Source organism: Phyllobates terribilis, unplaced genomic scaffold (assembly GCF_046119375.1).
Source record: "Phyllobates terribilis strain yellow unplaced genomic scaffold, ASM4611937v1 Scaffold_3__8_contigs__length_932513732, whole genome shotgun sequence".
Classification (NCBI taxonomy): domain Eukaryota; kingdom Metazoa; phylum Chordata; class Amphibia; order Anura; family Dendrobatidae; genus Phyllobates; species Phyllobates terribilis.
In genome coordinates this window covers 192,111,269-192,128,500 of record NW_027362763.1, presented here as the reverse complement: position 1 = coordinate 192,128,500, position 17,232 = coordinate 192,111,269, and the positions used below count along the sequence as shown (strand labels likewise).

Genomic DNA, 17,232 nt, shown 5'->3' with positions numbered 1-17,232 from the left:
ATGCTTTTTTTTTGCAAAATCTAGTTTTTGCATCGCCATATTTTGAGAGCTATAATTTTTCCATATTTCGGCCGACAGAGTCATGTGACGGCTTGTTTTTTTGCGGGACGAGTTGACATTTTTATTGGTACCATTTTTGGGTGCGGGACATTTTTTAATCGCTTTCTATTCCGTTTTTTGGGAGGTAAAATTAACAAAAACCAACAATTCAGGAATTGTTTTTTGAGGGTGTTTTTATGCCGTTCTGCGTGTGGTATAAGTGATAAGGCAGCATTATTCTTCGGGTCAGTACGTTTACAGCGATACTACACTTACTGTATATTTTTTTTATGTTTTGGCGCTTTTACACAATAAAACAATTTTATAGAAAAAATATTTTTTTTGCATTGCTTTATTCTGAGCGCTATAACTTTTTTATTTTTCGGCTGATAGAGCTGTATGGCAGCTTTTTTTTTGCGGAACAAGATGACGTTTTCAGCGGTACCATTTTTATTTCCATTTTGTTTTTTGATCGCATTTTTTTCCACTTTTTGTTTGGCGATATGAGGAAAAAGCATAGTTTTTTGCTCCGTTTTTTATTTATTTTTATTACGGTGTGCACAGAAGGAGTTAATTAGTGTGACAGTTTTATAGCTCGGGTTGTTTCGGACGCGGCAATACCAAATATGTGTACTTTTTTTATTTTTGCATAAATATACGGATTTATCGGTTTAATATTTTATTTATTTTAATTTATTTTGTATTTTTTTAACAGTTTCAAAACATTTTTTTTTACATTTTTACTTAGTCCCTGTATGGGACATTAATTTTTATTTTTCTGATCCCTGATCTCATGTAATGTAATAGACATATATTACATTACATAAGATCTTCACTGACTGTTTCACAGTCAGAGTCTCCTGCCAGGCTTCAGCTGCAGGCTGAGCCAGGCAGGACACCATATATGGCAGAGCTGGAGGCGGTCATGTGACCTCCAGCTGCCATAGCAACCCAAGGTCCTGGAAGGTATCAGGGGTCGTCGGAGAGGTAAGTGGACGACCCCCTCTCCTCCTGCTGTCTTCTATATGCCGCGATCACTATAGATCGCGGCATATAGAAGACAGCAAAGGGTTAACATCACTGGGACCTGATCCAATCAGGTCCCGATGATGTTCCCTGTCAGAGCTATCGCTCTGCACCGCTTGCAGGACCCTGGGGGTCCTGAGCGCTGCGGGACCACCCACCGTTTTTAAACGTCCGCGCTGCAGAGCCCAGGCAGCGCGGACATTTATCTACAGTGGGCGGTCGGGAAGTGGTTAATTTTGAGGGTGACTCCAAATCCAGGCCTCCATTGGTTAATAAATTTGATTTCCATTGATGATTTTTGTGTGATTTTGTTGTCAGCACATTCAACTTTGTACAGAACAAAGTATTCAATGAGAATATTTCATTCACTCAGATCTAGGATGTGTTATTTGAGTGTTCCCTTTATTTTTTTGAGCAGTGTATTATATACACCTTATATCTCTGAATATTCAATACCAGCCCTACTTTCACCAACTATCGTGGTAATATACATAAAAGTGACGATCTGCAATCAAATGTAAGTGAATAAAGTATATAATAAAAAATATACAATAAATCCTCCCTAAAAATACTATAATCATCATTGAAAAGGTGACCAAAGTGCAGAGATGAAACCATATATGAGTAAGGAGGACTCATCAAGGCCAGAAGGTATGAGGCATCCCTACTAGTGATGAGCCAGCATGCTCATTACTCGAGATTTATGAGCATGCTCGGGTGTTTTCCGAGTATCTTCAGCATACTTGAATGTTATGTTTGAGTCACTCCATGTGCATGATTTGCGACTGTTTGACAGCTTTAATACATGTGAAGAATGCCTGTTTGTTAGGCATTCCTCACATGCATTAAAGCTGTCAGTCGCAAATCATGCACACACAGTGACTTAAACATAACATTCGAGCATGCCGCAAATACTCTGCGAGCACCCGAGCATGTTCGCCGAAAGGGTTAACAGAACACGCTAGCTCATCACTAATCCCTACCTGTATCATCATGAAAATGGCTTCCTCAGGGGTAAAACATTGTCTTATTATTAAAATTATCCAATTTTCAAGGTTGCTTAAGCTTTTTTGTATTTTAACAAATATGTAGGCAAATAAAAATGTAGATATTTGGAAAGAATGTTGAGTGCTAGGTATGGTTTTCCAATATCTTCTGACAGATTCCAAAATTGAAAAATTGGAGCTTCGTTGGTATCCTTCAGGGTGGAGCCATACATGACATTTAATGCGTCCTCGCTGGGCGCAAACAGTAACATATGACATTGTATTCTGTTCCTAAAGACAAACAACATAAAACCCCCTTTTGCCAACAGTACCATGCAAATATTGGATCTACCTGGTCCACTGAGCAGCACAGCCTGCCTTATTCACACAGTGCTTGTTGTACGTGATTTTTCAGTTTCAAACACTGGAAAACGGCAGCTGATTTTTGTTTTTGCAGATGAGAAAAACAAGTGACACATTGATGGCAAAAAAGAACACACACAATACAAACTGAATCACACAAACACGACACAACAGAAACATCACATGGATGAAAAAGGTTGTTTCTCAGACACAATAATGGTTTTGCGTGTGAACTTTTTAATGTTTTTTTTTTTTGCCCTGAGAGAGCATGTGTGCATGCGAAACGAAATTGAGCACCTGGGATAACCAGTCCTCAGACTTTTTTACCTGCTATTTCTGAATTAATAAAGAATTGAGTTATATGATGAGTGCCGCCCCTGCGGTGCCTATACAATATCTACTTTCTGAGCTCAGAACCGTCATGGTTCCCATCTATAAATCAACAGAAGAAGCCTAAATCAGATCATTTTATATTCCATACCTGATGCTGCGTACCGCTGTGGAATTGGGAGTGCCGGCAAGTTTCTTCTCTCTTGTGAATTATGCTACATATTACAGTAATACTACTAATAATCTTTTTATTTACGATAGCGCCAACATATTCCGCAGCGCTTTACAATTCAGACAATTTACAGACATTATTGGCACTGTCCCCATCGGGGCTCACAATCTACATTCCCTATCAGTATGTCTTTGGAGTACCAGCATTATATATGTTGCATTGAAAATCTGCAATAGAAATGAACCTACGCTGCGGATTTGACATCCCAGAAAGTCAATTTATGCTGCAATTTGGTCACAATGGATTTCACCCATTGAAATAAGAGGGTTCGGTTGAAATCTGTAGCAAATCCATATAATGTCAGTAACAAGACTTGCAGCAGATATATCCCGTATGGACATTCCTCTTGATTTGTATTATGTAACAATATATTTGCCTTTATATGCGTGCAAAATATGGATTTCAAATCTATAACACATGGATCTGTGATAGGTCTGTGTGTAAGAGGCTTTATGGCAGGAAACGCGGCCCTCTCCAGCTCTGTACTAAGGAGTCACAGGTACTAAGCCACTGTAATATGCTCATATAGGTGACTTATCTGTGGATTTACTGAAGGTTTAAGCACAAGAATTCTTTTTTTCAAATCAAGTCATTTTTATTGAAAAACTCCAAATACAAATTTTCCATCTTTCAAATAATATAAATTACATAATAATTCTATAGTATAAAATATAAACAAAAGTATCTCAACTTCAATTCCCTTACCCATCCTAAACCCAAACCCCAACTTTCCACAGACGACCATTTTCATTTTTGGAGCAGTTCTAGAATAACTGAGTATAAAATTCGTAGAAAGGGGGAAAAGAAGAAAAAAAAAGAGGACTAAGAATTAAGGGATAGCATCGTAAATATTCTGTCTCTAATTAGAAGATTTGTGGGCAGCCCCGTTACGTTTATGATGGACTCCTCTTTCCAACTAGATTATATTATTTATCTTTCGTTGTAGTTCTCCAATAGATGGAGGTTGTGTGTATAACCAATGATTTGCAAGAAGTTTACGCTCTTGAACCAGAGATACCTATGAATTAATGGCAAGTTGGGATCCATTCCATCTTTAATAATTCCAGAAGGCTTCTGTACACCACTGCTACAGACAATGAACATCTTAATCGATTCCCCAATCTAAAGGATTCTAGGAAAAAGTTGCTCAACAATATGATATCTGATGTAACAAGTGACCATTGTTTTGTAAGAATCTAACAGAAGATAATCAGAGATACAGTAAGGTCCTGTGCACCTGCATGAGTGCCTTATCATCACTCCGTGGTGGTCATATGTTATAAGCATGAGCCCTTTAGCACACAGAAACATATGCTCCAGAACTAGCCTAAAAATCCGAAGGCGGGGACAGTGCCGCCAGCGCTGATTGGGCATCGGGGGTCACGCACGGGAGCCCCAGGACCACGAGTGCCGACACCGCTGGAACGGGAGGGGAGTATAAGCTTTTTTTTATTTTATCGGGGCCAAGCATGGGGAATGAGAATAGTTGATGGAGTTGGTGTGTAACACCTCTGGGATGAACTAAAACACAGATTGTGTGCCTGGCCCTCTCATCCAACATCAGTGTCTGACCTCACAAATCTTTTGGGTGAATGGGCAAAACTTCCCACAGAGGCTATGTGCAGACGAGATTTTTTTCAGGTGGATTCTGCCTAGAAGATGATTGAAAAAGTGCAAAATTTTCAAAATAATGCACAGCTATGTCACAACAACTTGCTGTGCATAGGTTTCATTTTTTGTAACTTTTAGCTGCTTTGCATTTTTCGAAGCCAGAAGCCGTAAAAGAAGTGACCAGTCCATGGTGGCTTTTGATTGTAACCCGCCACTAGTTTATAGCTACATTACAAAAAAAAAAAAAATAGCTGCTGCAAAAATGTCCAAAAAGACGCTACAGGAGAAACACAGCCGCTGTTGTCTTGAAGAGTCTTATGCTTCAAAAACTATGTGGGTACGCCATAGTCTATAAAATGCCGTGTGCACATACCTCTAAGCCACGTTCCCACAATGAGCTTTAGGTGAACTTCTGATGTTGCAGATGTATAGTAGGCTACTTACATTGCGTTTTTGACACTACAGTTTTTGTGTCTTGCTGATGTGTCATGTTTTAAATAAAGTTGCTTTGTTTTTTAAACTACCTGGAATTTGGCTTTGACAAAGTTTTATTCATACAGTCATGTGCAAGTTACATGTGTTTTTGAAACGCACACTGAGGGTCCGTTGTGAGGAGTTAAAAAAATATAAATAAAAGAAGCAGTGGGCATGAGATTTCTATAAATCTCATTGACTTTGCTGGAATTGTAAGAAAATACACCGCATCAAAAACTCATCGTAGACACAAAGTCTTATAACTGCAAAGGGGGGACCAGCTCTGTATTAAGGGGGTTGTCTGGCCCAAATATAGTGGGCGCAGCCCCACTCTCCATATTCTTGTATTGATTGAGGCTGCGCCCACTAGACAGCCTTGTCTCTAGTCGGGGGCGCGGCCTCGTCTTATTACAAGTGTATGGAGTGAGGCCACGCCCACTGGCCGGAAGTATGTATAACTCATACATACCCTCCGATCCTGGGTCTGAAACCGTTGAATCCCAGCATCGCACAGTGCGTGCACTGTTGGGATTCATAAGTCTGCAGTCACACAAAGTGACTGCGGACTTATCAGTTTGGACCAGACAGCCCCTTTAATTTTCTTTGGTTTTAGAAAGGGATTTTAGAAAAGTTCTTGCAGGTGTAATGTGTTGCTGTCCCAATTCTTTTTTTCCGTATAATGTATCTTGCTCTCCTTGTGGCCACTAGTATCATAGAATGTTAAAGTTGGAGGGGACCTCCAGGGACATCGTGTCCAACCCGCTGCTCAATGCAGGATTCACTAAACCATCTCAGACAGATGTCTGTCCAGCCTCTGTTTGAAGACTTCCATTAAAGGAGACTTCACCACCTCTCATGGCAGCCTGTTCTACTCAGTGATCACTCTCACTGTCAAAAAGTTTTCCTAATATCTAATCTGTATCTTCTCCCTTTCAGTTTCATCCCATTGCTTTTCGTGTTTCCATGTGAAATGAGAATAAGGATGATCCCTCTACACTGTGACATCCCTTCAGGTATTTGTAGACAGCTATTAAGTCTCCTCTTGACCTTCTTCTTTGCAAGCTAAACATTCCCAGATCCTTTAACCTTTCCTCGTAGGACATAGTTTACAGTCTGCTCACCATCCTGGTAGCTCTTCTCTGAACTTGCTCCAGTTTTTCTATGTCTTTTTTAAAATGTAGTGGCCAGAACGGAATACAGTATTCCAGATGAGGCCTGACCAAGGAGGAGTAGAGGGGGATAAAAGCTAAGTAACTTACATTGTAAATCAGTAAAAGCCAATTGACTTACATTGCTCATCACTGTGTTTCTGATGTTATTGAGAAGCAATGCAGTGGGAGATGAATGCTTTGGAAAAAAAAAAATGGAGAAAAGCAATGCTATCGTCCTTTACACAAATTATCATTTTACATTATATAAAAATAATAGCCAAGGCGGACATAAGAAAGACGCGTTCTACTTTTCTCGTAAATAGGTCTGTATTTTAATTTTGTAAATAATACATTTTTATATGAAAAAAAAGCGACACATTGACAAATAAAATAGCTTGTTTTGTGGGTAAATTTCTCTGACAAATATGCAAAATTTATTTGAAGTTTCAGCAAACTGGATATGCCACATTCACAGTGCATCCAAAAAGTACCAATTAAACTATTAACATACATCCTATTAAAGGGCTATCACTTCAGAAAATGTCTATGTACAGAATCTTTACACAATCTGATATCATCAGACCTTCACGTGGGAGCCTGATACAAAAAACAAACAAACTATGATCCAACATGTGCAATCGAGATTGCGGAGACAGATGTTGTTCTGACCTGTTGGACTTCATATCTAGTGGGTCACACTGGATCCAGACATACGGTCTACTGGCTGAAGTTCTGCCATAATGTGCCACACATGCACTGCTCTCTATGGTCACTACATGTTTTTGTCACGGTCATGTAAGCTTATTTATCTGAATATGAACATAGCTGTACCACTGTTATAACCTTCTGAAATATGGGACAGGACAGAAGAAAGAAGATGTCAATGTCGAGGGCTTCTAGACCAAATGATGGGATTCCCTAGGTCATGTAGTACGTAAAGAAGGTGGACTTGTGGGAATAAAAAGTTTTCACAATATAATTAAATGATAAAAAAGTAGTCAGAAGTAAAAGTTGTACAAAAAGTTGTGGAAAAATTAAGGACTTGAAGGTTTTGCAGCAAGATGTAAAGCATGTTAATGGTACATCTGTCACCACCTACTTATCTATGTAGGACACCATAGGGTACCATAGAGGTGCAGCATGGTATCTGTAAAGTGCTTGGTCACAACAGAGTCCTGGGTCATGTCATGAAGATGTCTGGACAATGAGAAGCTAATGGACTGGAATGTAAACTAAAATATATTTGGCCACTGTATGAACCCCCCTCATCCCCTGAATCCTAGGATGCACTCCAACAGGCGGCCCAGGGTCAACGCTATTTTGATAAGGTAGATAAGTGGTTGCACATATGGTATGTAAAAATACGATAACATGGTAAAATACAAAAAAAAAAAAATACTGTATACAATTTATATGCTGTGTAAATAAAAATATATTTCTGAAATGCTTATAAGCAACATTTTATTTTCCAACACCTAAAAACGGAACTTGACTGACTGACGTATTCAACATTTTCGCTCACCCAAAATAGTGATCCATATGATCCAGAATGGCAAGTGATCATTACATTTCCAAGGCAGCTGGTACAGTTGTAGGATAGTTCAAATCTTGAAATCCATTAGACTCCAAAAGGAGAGGGTTAAGGAATGAGTGTTGTCACATTTTTTGGGAAAGCAGCATTGTAACACACACTTCATGAATGCAGCTCCGAAGATGCTGCACAAATCTGCAGGAAGCGGCCCAGCTAATGTCCCATGGTCCCATTCCCAATACAGACCTCTCACCAGCTGCTGCTGCTCCAGACTGTAGATGCCTAATCCGGGAACAGGACCAAGGGCGTTCAGCCGTCGTCAGACTCAAACCCTTGGGACGTCTCTTCGGAGGAGCCGTCTTTGTGGATTCGCCCGTCACTTTTCATACTTTGGAAGGTTTTTTTGAAAGCCACCATCATAGCATGTGCCAGCTTTTTGGCTTCTATCTTGCTCTCACACTCTACTGCATGGCAATCCATCTGGAAGGTCAGGTCGTCATTGATTTCCCTGTAGACCCAGGCAAAGATGTTGGGGCTTACATTGTGATCTGCTGTGCAATAGGCAATCCTTGCCACCTGGAAGGTGTCCATACGCACAGTAGCTTCGCCCTTGAGATCTTGGTGGTGTAGTCGTACCTGAAAGGGACGGATTTCAAGGATGGCATTGGAAGGAAACACATCTGCGCGAGCCAAAGTGTGCTTTTTCCACAACTCAATTACAGGTTGCTCTGTACAGCCGGATGAAAACTGAACTCCCGTTGCAGATATTTTTCCCAGATACGTCACCTGAAACAGACAAAAGCAGGTATTTTTAATATCTAGAAGACGGCTTGAACAGATCAGAAATTACACAAAAAATGTCAACAGGCACAAATAGACCCTCATACTGATATACTGTATGTAATATGCATGGTATCTTTATAGTCTATGGAGGATTTAGATTCTGAGAGGTGATGCAATACCCTGATTGTAAAGGATGATATTCCAATAATAAAATCACATTTGGGAAGTGGTTAGCGCTGGGGTCCTGGGTTCAAATCCCACCAAGGACACCACCTGCAAAGAGTTTGTATGTTCTCCCCGTGTTTGCATGGTTTTCCTCCCACACTCCAAAGACATACTGATAGGGATCGTAGATTGTGAGGCGAACGATATTGTCTGAATTGTAAAGCGCTGCAGAATATGTTGGCGCTATATAAATAAAAAGATTATTATTATTTTAGTACTTAACAAATCCATTAGAGTGGCCTTATCATAGGTAAAACAGAGTCCCCATTCACATTATGTTTTTCATCCATGTTAGTGGGAAAAAAGTTCTTGACGTGAACGTTGCACAGTCTGTAATGAATGCTAAATATTGGCATCCGTCACCCATAGATTAAAATGGCTTCGGCTTAACAATTCAATAGCGTTACATGATCCGTCACCCATAGGCGATAGCGGTATCCTGTCAACTGCCATGAGATTTTCATGACGTTTTCATTAAAGGTTTATTCCCATTTCTGCCTTTCATGGCTTCATCACTCCTCCAGCTCCTGCTGCTTTCTTGCAGCAACTCTCGACCAAATTGCTAGCAAATGCAAACATAAGCATCTAAGGCACCATCTGTTTTGGAACCCAGTCTCTGATAGTAGGGACCTAGAAGCAGTTATTTCTATCTCAACCATGAAAGGTAGAGATGGGAATAACCTTTTGAAGGGAATCTATTACCAGGTTTTTGCTACCTAATCTGGGAGCAGCACGATATAGAGACAGAGACCCTGATTCCAGCGATGTATCACCTACTAAGCTGCTTGCTGCAATTTTTATAAAATCATTGTTTTATCAGCAGGAAATTATCACTAGAGGACTACTTGGCCTCCTGCCAGTTAGTCCAACCACACCCCCACCACTGATTGGCAGCTTTCTGCTACATTTATATAGCACCAACATATTCTGCAGCACTTTACAATTAAGAGGGGACATGTACAGACAATAAATTCAATACAAGGTAAGACAGTTGAAACAGTTACATTAGGAGTGAGGTCCCTGCTCGCAAGCTTACATTCTACAAGGAAATGGGGGGACACAATAGGTGAAAAGCGCTTGTTATTTCAGGTCTAGAAATTATAATAAATAGGGATTTTCATATAAAACTGCATGATCCGGTCATCAGTCCGTATGTTTAAGTGCAATTATCAAGTGCAGTTATTGTGTGCATGGAGGGTGTGGAGACAGATGAATAGCAGGGAGCAGATCAGATTCTTAATAATATTTAGAAGGAGGGAACAGGGGAAAGTTAGGTTAGTGAGTTGAGGCAACAGGCTTGCTCAAAGAGATGTGTTTTTAAAGCACACTTAAAAACGTGGGGGGTAGAAATCAGTCAGATCGTCTGGGGTAGTGCATTCCAGAGAACTGGCGCAGCACGGGAGAAGTCTTGGAGACGGAGGTTCGGATAATGGAGGATGTTAGTCTTCTATCAGTTTCAGAATGGCGGGAAAGTGTAGGGCGATAGACAGGGATGAGAGAGGAGATATAAGGCGGTGCAGAACTGTGGAGAGCTTTGTGGGTGAGAGAGATGAGTTTATATTGTATTTTGTAGCGAATGGGCAACCAGTGTAATGACTGGCACAAGATGGAGGCATCGGTGAAGCGGCTGGACAGAAAGTTGCAGTAGTCCAGACGAGAGTGAATAAGAGCGACAGTAAGAGTTTTAGCAGTTTCATAGGTGAGAAAAGGTCGGATTCTGAAGATGTTTTTAAGATGCAGGTGACAAGAGCGGGTGAGTAATCAGATCTAGGAAATTTCTGTGTCAAATATGACCCCAAGGCAGCAAGGCAGCAGGTGTGCGGCTTGGTAGTTATGGTTGAACCCTCTAAGGTCATTTCAATGTCAGGTTAAGTTAAGTTAGTAGAGGTAGGAAACACAAGAAGTTCAGTTTTGGAGAGATTCCGTTTCAGATAGAGGGAGGACATAGTGTTAGAGGCAGCAGACAGACAATCACTGGTATTTTGTAATAATGCAGGGGTGATGTCAGGTGAACAGGTGTATAATTGGGTGTCGTCAGCATAGAGATGATAATGGAACCCAAATCTACTGATTGTTTGTCCAATATGCGCAGTGTATAGAGAGAAGAGGAGGGGACCTAGGACTGAGCCTTGAGAAACTCCGATAGTAAGGGGACGAGGAGAGGAAGACGAGACGGCAAATGATACAGTGAAGGAGCGGTTAGAGGAAAACCAGGAGAGCACGGTGTCCTTGAGTCCGATAGAGGGGAGCATAGTGAGCAGGAGCTGGTGATCCACAGTGTCGAATGCTGCAGAGAGATCCAGGAGAATCAGCAGGGAGTAGTGACCATTAGATTTAGCTGTTAGTAGATTGTTAGAGACTTTAGTGAGGGCAGTTTCAGTAGAATGTAAAGAGCGGAAACCAGATTGTAAAGGGTGAAGAAGAGAGTGATCCAAGAGATAGTGGATTAGATGGGAATGGACCAAGTGTTCCAGGAGTTTAGAGATGAATGGGAGATTAGAAACCGGTCCGCAGTTAGCAGTGCAGTTCTGGTCCAGGGATGGCTTTTTAAGTAAAGCTTATGCACAGTGTAAACAGATAGCAGCCAATCCGTGGTGTGGGCGGGGTTATACACAGCTCAGCATTCAGAGAACTGCTAGATCTGCAGCAGATGAAACAGTTTAAAATCAAAACTGCATCAAGCAGCCCAGTAAGTGACACATCACTGGAATCAGGGTCTCTGTCCCTACATCATGCTGCTCTCACGTACCTCTCTGATGGGGTAGCAAAAATCTAGTGACAGTCTATTATAACTTAGTCTAGCTACATACTTTTATACATTTTTGTAACACATTTAGTACCAGTCTAACACAGGCCAAGAAAAATAATAAAAAAAAAAAAATGCTTATTGCCACCACTTGTCACTGCAGCACTATGGCACTGTTATATGAGTAAGTCGTACAACAAAAAAAAGCGATGTGATCAAGACAGTAAGCAGTACAGTAAACTGAAATCATGACCAAGCTTACCATAAATCACCTAAGGAGAGTATCTGAGTATAAATTACAATAGTCCCCCAAAGCTCTTGGAAAAGTAGGGTAGGGATTTCCTGCCAATTTTCCAATCGCATATCCCCTTTTTACAACCTATACACTATTTATGTCGTATTTAATTCGCATTGTGGTCTGTACGGGAGCCAAGAACACAAATTGCAAGGGACGACTCTGAAATGTCCTGGACATGGAGACTTGTGTGACAAAGCCCCGTCTGTTCAAGAGGATCTTTCAGCAGCACCGGCGGCGACAGTGACAAAACAGGGATATGTTTACTCCTGCCAGCGCAGACAACACGTTCAGCTGTGAGAGAAATGCTCAAACCGGCCCCCATTCAGCGCACAGCAGACAGGCCTGGCAGGCCGCATTGTAACCACAATTTACATTCCTCGGAGTTCCTCCTGTTAGCAGAATAGCAACGATGTGGAGAAACCTCCCAAACAGACAACATGGAAGACCGCAGTGGACCAGTCTCCAACAAACTGAAACGCGTGGCCATTTTTACATCAGCAATCATGGTATTCTGTTCTAAGAAATCATACAAGTTTTTTCTAAGCCATCATATATTACAACTATGACCTTCTTCTGACAGGACTACACCACAGATTTAGGCCTCATTCACACCTATGTGCCTGTTCGGTTTTTAACCATGTGTCTATTTTTACCACCCGTGTGCCGTCCATTTTTTTTTTTTTGTCTGTTAAAAATGTACAACATGTGGAGAAATCGGTTGTGTGACCCTACTCTAAGGCTTAGTTTACACCATCGTATTTGCAGTCGGAGTGCTGTCCATGAAAACTCACGCGGACAGCAGTAGGACCAATGTTATTCAATAGGAATGAATTTATTTTTTTTTTTCCATAGACCAAATCTGCACATGAAAAAGATTGCAGCATGCAGTATTCTCTTCTGTATGTCGGATGAGACACGCTTATTCAAGTCTATGGGTGTGGAAAAAAAATTTGGATCCCATACGGGTCAACTGTATTGGAACCAATTTTTACAGATACATTGCCTTTATTAACTTAGGAGACTGTATTTGGTCATATACATTTTATACGGCTGATGTTTTAATCAGGATGTCACATGGATAGCACATGGAGGGCAATATGGATGAAAACAGTTTTCGGGATGAAATTCAGATGATTTTTTTTTATATGCTCATGTGAACTTAGCCTCAGTGGGAATTCACATGAGGCACATTTTATTTCTACAAATGTCACATTTATGTGAACTGAACTTGCGCCATATGAAAATCTACCCTAAAATAGGTCTTATCTCAAGACTAAACAAATGTACTTCTGTTAATCTTCCTTCAGTTCTAAGATCCCGCATGTCTCATCAGTTTTTTGACACCTGGTTTTTATACTCTGAGAAAGGCGCAGAAAACGTGTTGGTATTAATAACAACAGTTTTGGGATCCCAAGGCTCTACATTCCCGTAGTGCAGCCTGCCTAACGTGCCAGCTTCCATTTTACTCTTATCAGTTTTGTGGCTCTTTGGACTTTTTCTAACTCCAGGACATCTCTTCTATGGACTGGTGCCTAGGACTGAGCTGCAAACTTGGGACAAGTTGCCATGTTACCTAAAGTCTCAGTGAAAAAGCTGCATGTGTCATGCGTTCGGTCAGGTTTTCTTCGTTTTACATGTTTAGTGGGAACAGCTAAAGTCTATACAAAGGGTCTCATTTATCACAACTCTAACACTAAGGGCTCTTTCACAAGTCAGTATTTCCGCTACGACAGTTTCCACAAGTACCGGAGACACTGACACACGCAGACCCATTAAAATCTATGGGACTGCATACATGTCAGTGTGTTTCCACGGACCATGTGCCTGTGTGCTCCACACGCTGACATGTCTTTTTTTTAAGGATGCATGGTCCGCAAAACGTACCGTACATCCGTGTGTTATACGTGTGACATGTACCGGCGCCTGGGAATCAGTGTACATGTAGCGCTGTTCCCAAGCGCTGATGCTGAACACTGCCCTCATCATGATTCCCTGCCGGCGCTGTGATCAGCACCAGCAGGGACAATGATGAGGGTAGTGGTAGTCTGGTCCCATACAGTCCCTGTGTAAAAATAAGAATAAAATAATAAAATCCATATACTCAAGAGTCCGGAGATGTCCCCACTGTAATTCATGCTGACGCCACTTCATTCTCCCCGACTCCTCGGCGTGAGCGGTCGCATGGATTATAGCGGGGGACATCTCCAGACAGGTGAGTATATGGATTTTATTATTTTATTCTTATTTTTACACAGGTACACTGCGGAAGCGGAATGATACTACCATCATCATTGTCCCTGCTGGTGCTGATCACAGCACCGGCAGGGAACCATGATGAGTGCAGTGTTCAGCACTCGGCACTTGGGAACAGCTCTACAGCTGATTCCCAGGCGCCGGTACATGTGATCCTGATGCGGCACACGGGCCGCACGTGGATGCAATACGTAAAACACACACGAACATCTCCAGTACCGGAAATATACGAACGTGTGAAACCGGCCTAAAGCAGGCTGTTGTGAGATGTGTGTCGGTTCTCCAGAGTGATATAATTGTGTAAATCTGTATCTATACTAGTATAACACTGTGCTTATTGAAAGACTGTATAATTATATTATATTATATATTTTGATGTGAGGTTTTGGCTCTGTGAACGATTTAAGGTGCGTTTTATTGCATGATTATATAAGGAGAATAGGCAGTTGATGTGTTGATTATAGGGAGTTCAGTGCATGCTGTTACAGGGTAGGAACGGTGAAATCTGCCCAACAATCAAAAGAGTTGGTGATTGGTCTAGCTCCAGTGTGGCATTGGCTTAGTTAATGTGCTCAGGGGATTTCCCATTAACAGTTAAAAAAAAAATACGTGACAGGAAGAAGTGGAGCGGCCATCTTGGGGGTAGTCTGGAATATGTCCTGAACAGGAGAGAACGTGCTGGAAGGGAATTCAGCAGCATCTCCTTGTGAGAACACCCCATTGACACCAGAGAAGCAGCATATTGGAGCCGAGCTTGCTCGTGACTGGAACCTGTCCAAGTTAGAGGAAATTCTTGTCAGAAACGCTGTCCAGAGATGATAAAGGCCGGGATCTATAGTGAAGGGGTGTTGGACACCACTGAGAAATACAAAAAGCAAAATGAACATGACAGTTTTCCCTTAAAGAAGTTGTACCAAGTTATACATTATCAACAGGATGTGGGATCATTTATTAATCACTGGAAGTTTGATCCACCCGATCCCGAGAATGTGGCTCTGCCAGAATGAAATGGAGTCGAGTATGTGCATTTCCGCTCCAATCTTTCTCTACGCGATTTCCTGAATTTGCAAAACGTAGTACTTGGCCATCTCCAGTAGTCTTAATGAATTAATGGAGCCTTGTAGAGTTCTGTTCTTGGAGTCAGTTCGGTGAGACTTTCAGTGATCAATAAATGGTTCCCCATCCTATCGATAAGGTTACGTTTATTTACTTGCCACCAAGGATAAATGTGTTGATCTCGGGAAGTCTGACCCAACTGATCCCGAGAATGGGGCCCTATAAAGCTCCTTCTGAATGAAATGGGGATTGAGCATGCGCACTTCCACTCCATCCATTTTCTGTGGAACTTCTGGAAATTGCAGAGCTCAGTACTTGGCTACCTCAAGTAGTCGCATAGAGAATGAAAGAAGCAGACATGCCCATGCTCGACCTCCACTCCATTCAGACGCGACTCCACAGATCCCCAATCTAGGAATCCGTGGGGATCACAGGAGTCGGACCTCCCAACGACCAATAAGTTATTCCCTATTAGAGATGAGCGGTGTTCGACTAGAACTGTTCGCCAATCTCAAATTCGAGCTGTTTTGGGCGGTGTTCGAGTTGTTCGACGAACCCGAACGATTTGCAAAAAATTCGGCTGTTCGAGGTTATGTTCGATAACTGTTCGTGCACCAAAAGCGTGTCCTGCATGTCTGGTACTATTTAGAGCACCAATCATGCAGGGATTGTCTGCCACTCACTGTAATGCCACAGCCATGGTGGTTGTGGCATTACAGTGATTGCCCAAATCGATGGGAACTGTGCTCACAGTGAAACACGAAAAGCCGGCAATTGAGCAGCGGCATACACCGGTACCCGACAATTTAGAACCGAAAGAATAGAGCTTCACACATAGATTAGATAGATAGAAACATGTCAGTCACATATATACGAAGTACAGTGAAAGTGCTGCTTACTGTACTTGTCATTTAGCGTAAAGGATTTATCAAAAAAAATAATAGTGTTTTCATGCACCATCTCTTTAAAAAAGCCGGCCGACAATTCAGCAGCGGTACCCGACAATTTAGAATAGAAGGAATAGAGAATCACACATAGATTAGATAGAAACATGTCAGTCACATATATATGAAGTACAGTGATAGTGTTGATTACTGTACTTGTCATTTAGTGTAAAGGATTTATCAAAAAAAATAATAGTGTTTTCATGCACCGTCTCTTTAAGAAAGCCGGCCGGCAATTCAGCATCTGTACCCGACAATTTATAACAGACAGAATAGAGCTTCACACATAGATTAGATAGATAGAAACATGTCAGTCACATATATATGAAGTACAGTGATAGTGTTGGTTACTGTACTTGTCATTTAGTATTAAAATAAAGGATTTATTATTAAAAAAAATTGGCGTGGGGTTCCCCTTAATTTTAGGCTCTAGCGGAGGTTAAGCAGACGGCTGGGGCAGATGTTTGAAGCCTGGGAAGGGGGTAATACCCACGGAGCTTCCCAGGCTACTAATATGAGCCCCCAGCTGAATACATAGCCTTTACTAGCTGCTCTTCTCAGTGTCTGCGGGATGACAGGCTGGATGGCGGCGTTCTGCTGCGGTCCAGCCTGTCATCTCGATGTAGCAGAGCTGAAGCAGTCGTGGGAACCATGGAAAGGTAAGGATGATGTTGCTTTATTATTTTTCTTTTATTGCAGGAGACCGTTGGCTTCAGCTGGAATGGGCGTGATGGTAAGTATGGTTTAATTTAGAACAATAAAGGATTGTGTCTTTATTTCAATTAAAGGACTTTATTCTGGGTGTTTGTGTTTTCTTTTAACTTTGACTATGGGGTTAGTAATGGGGGTGTCTTATAGACGCCTCTCCATTACTAACCTGGGCTTGATGTCAGCTGGCATTATAAGCTGACATCAACCCCAGCCCTATTACCCCCTGCACCGCACCAGGGCAGCGTGGAAGAGCGAGGCTAAGTGCCAGAATTGGCGCATCCTATGAATGCGCCATTTCTGGGGCGGCTGACGGCTGGTGTTTCTAGCCTGGGAGGGGGCCAATATTCATGGCTCCCTTCCTGGGCTATTAATATCAGCCCCCAGCTGTCTGCCTAGCCTTTGCTAGCTATTAAATTAGGGGGGACCCCACGTCATTTTTTTGGGGGGGGTCCCCCATTTTAATAGCTAGTAAA

General features: G+C 41.7%; 1 protein-coding gene across 1 annotated transcript in view; it reads right to left on the bottom strand.

Annotated features, from left to right (window-relative positions):
• Positions 1-5,655: 5,655 nt before the first annotated feature.
• PID1 (phosphotyrosine interaction domain containing 1) overlaps positions 5,656-17,232 on the bottom strand; it is an 81,662-nt gene continuing 70,085 nt past the window's right edge. The window contains exon 3 of the mRNA XM_073674413.1: positions 5,656-8,529. Within this exon, the coding sequence (XP_073530514.1) occupies positions 8,053-8,529 (477 nt within the window). The 3' untranslated portion in view covers positions 5,656-8,052. The remainder of the gene's footprint in view (positions 8,530-17,232) is intronic.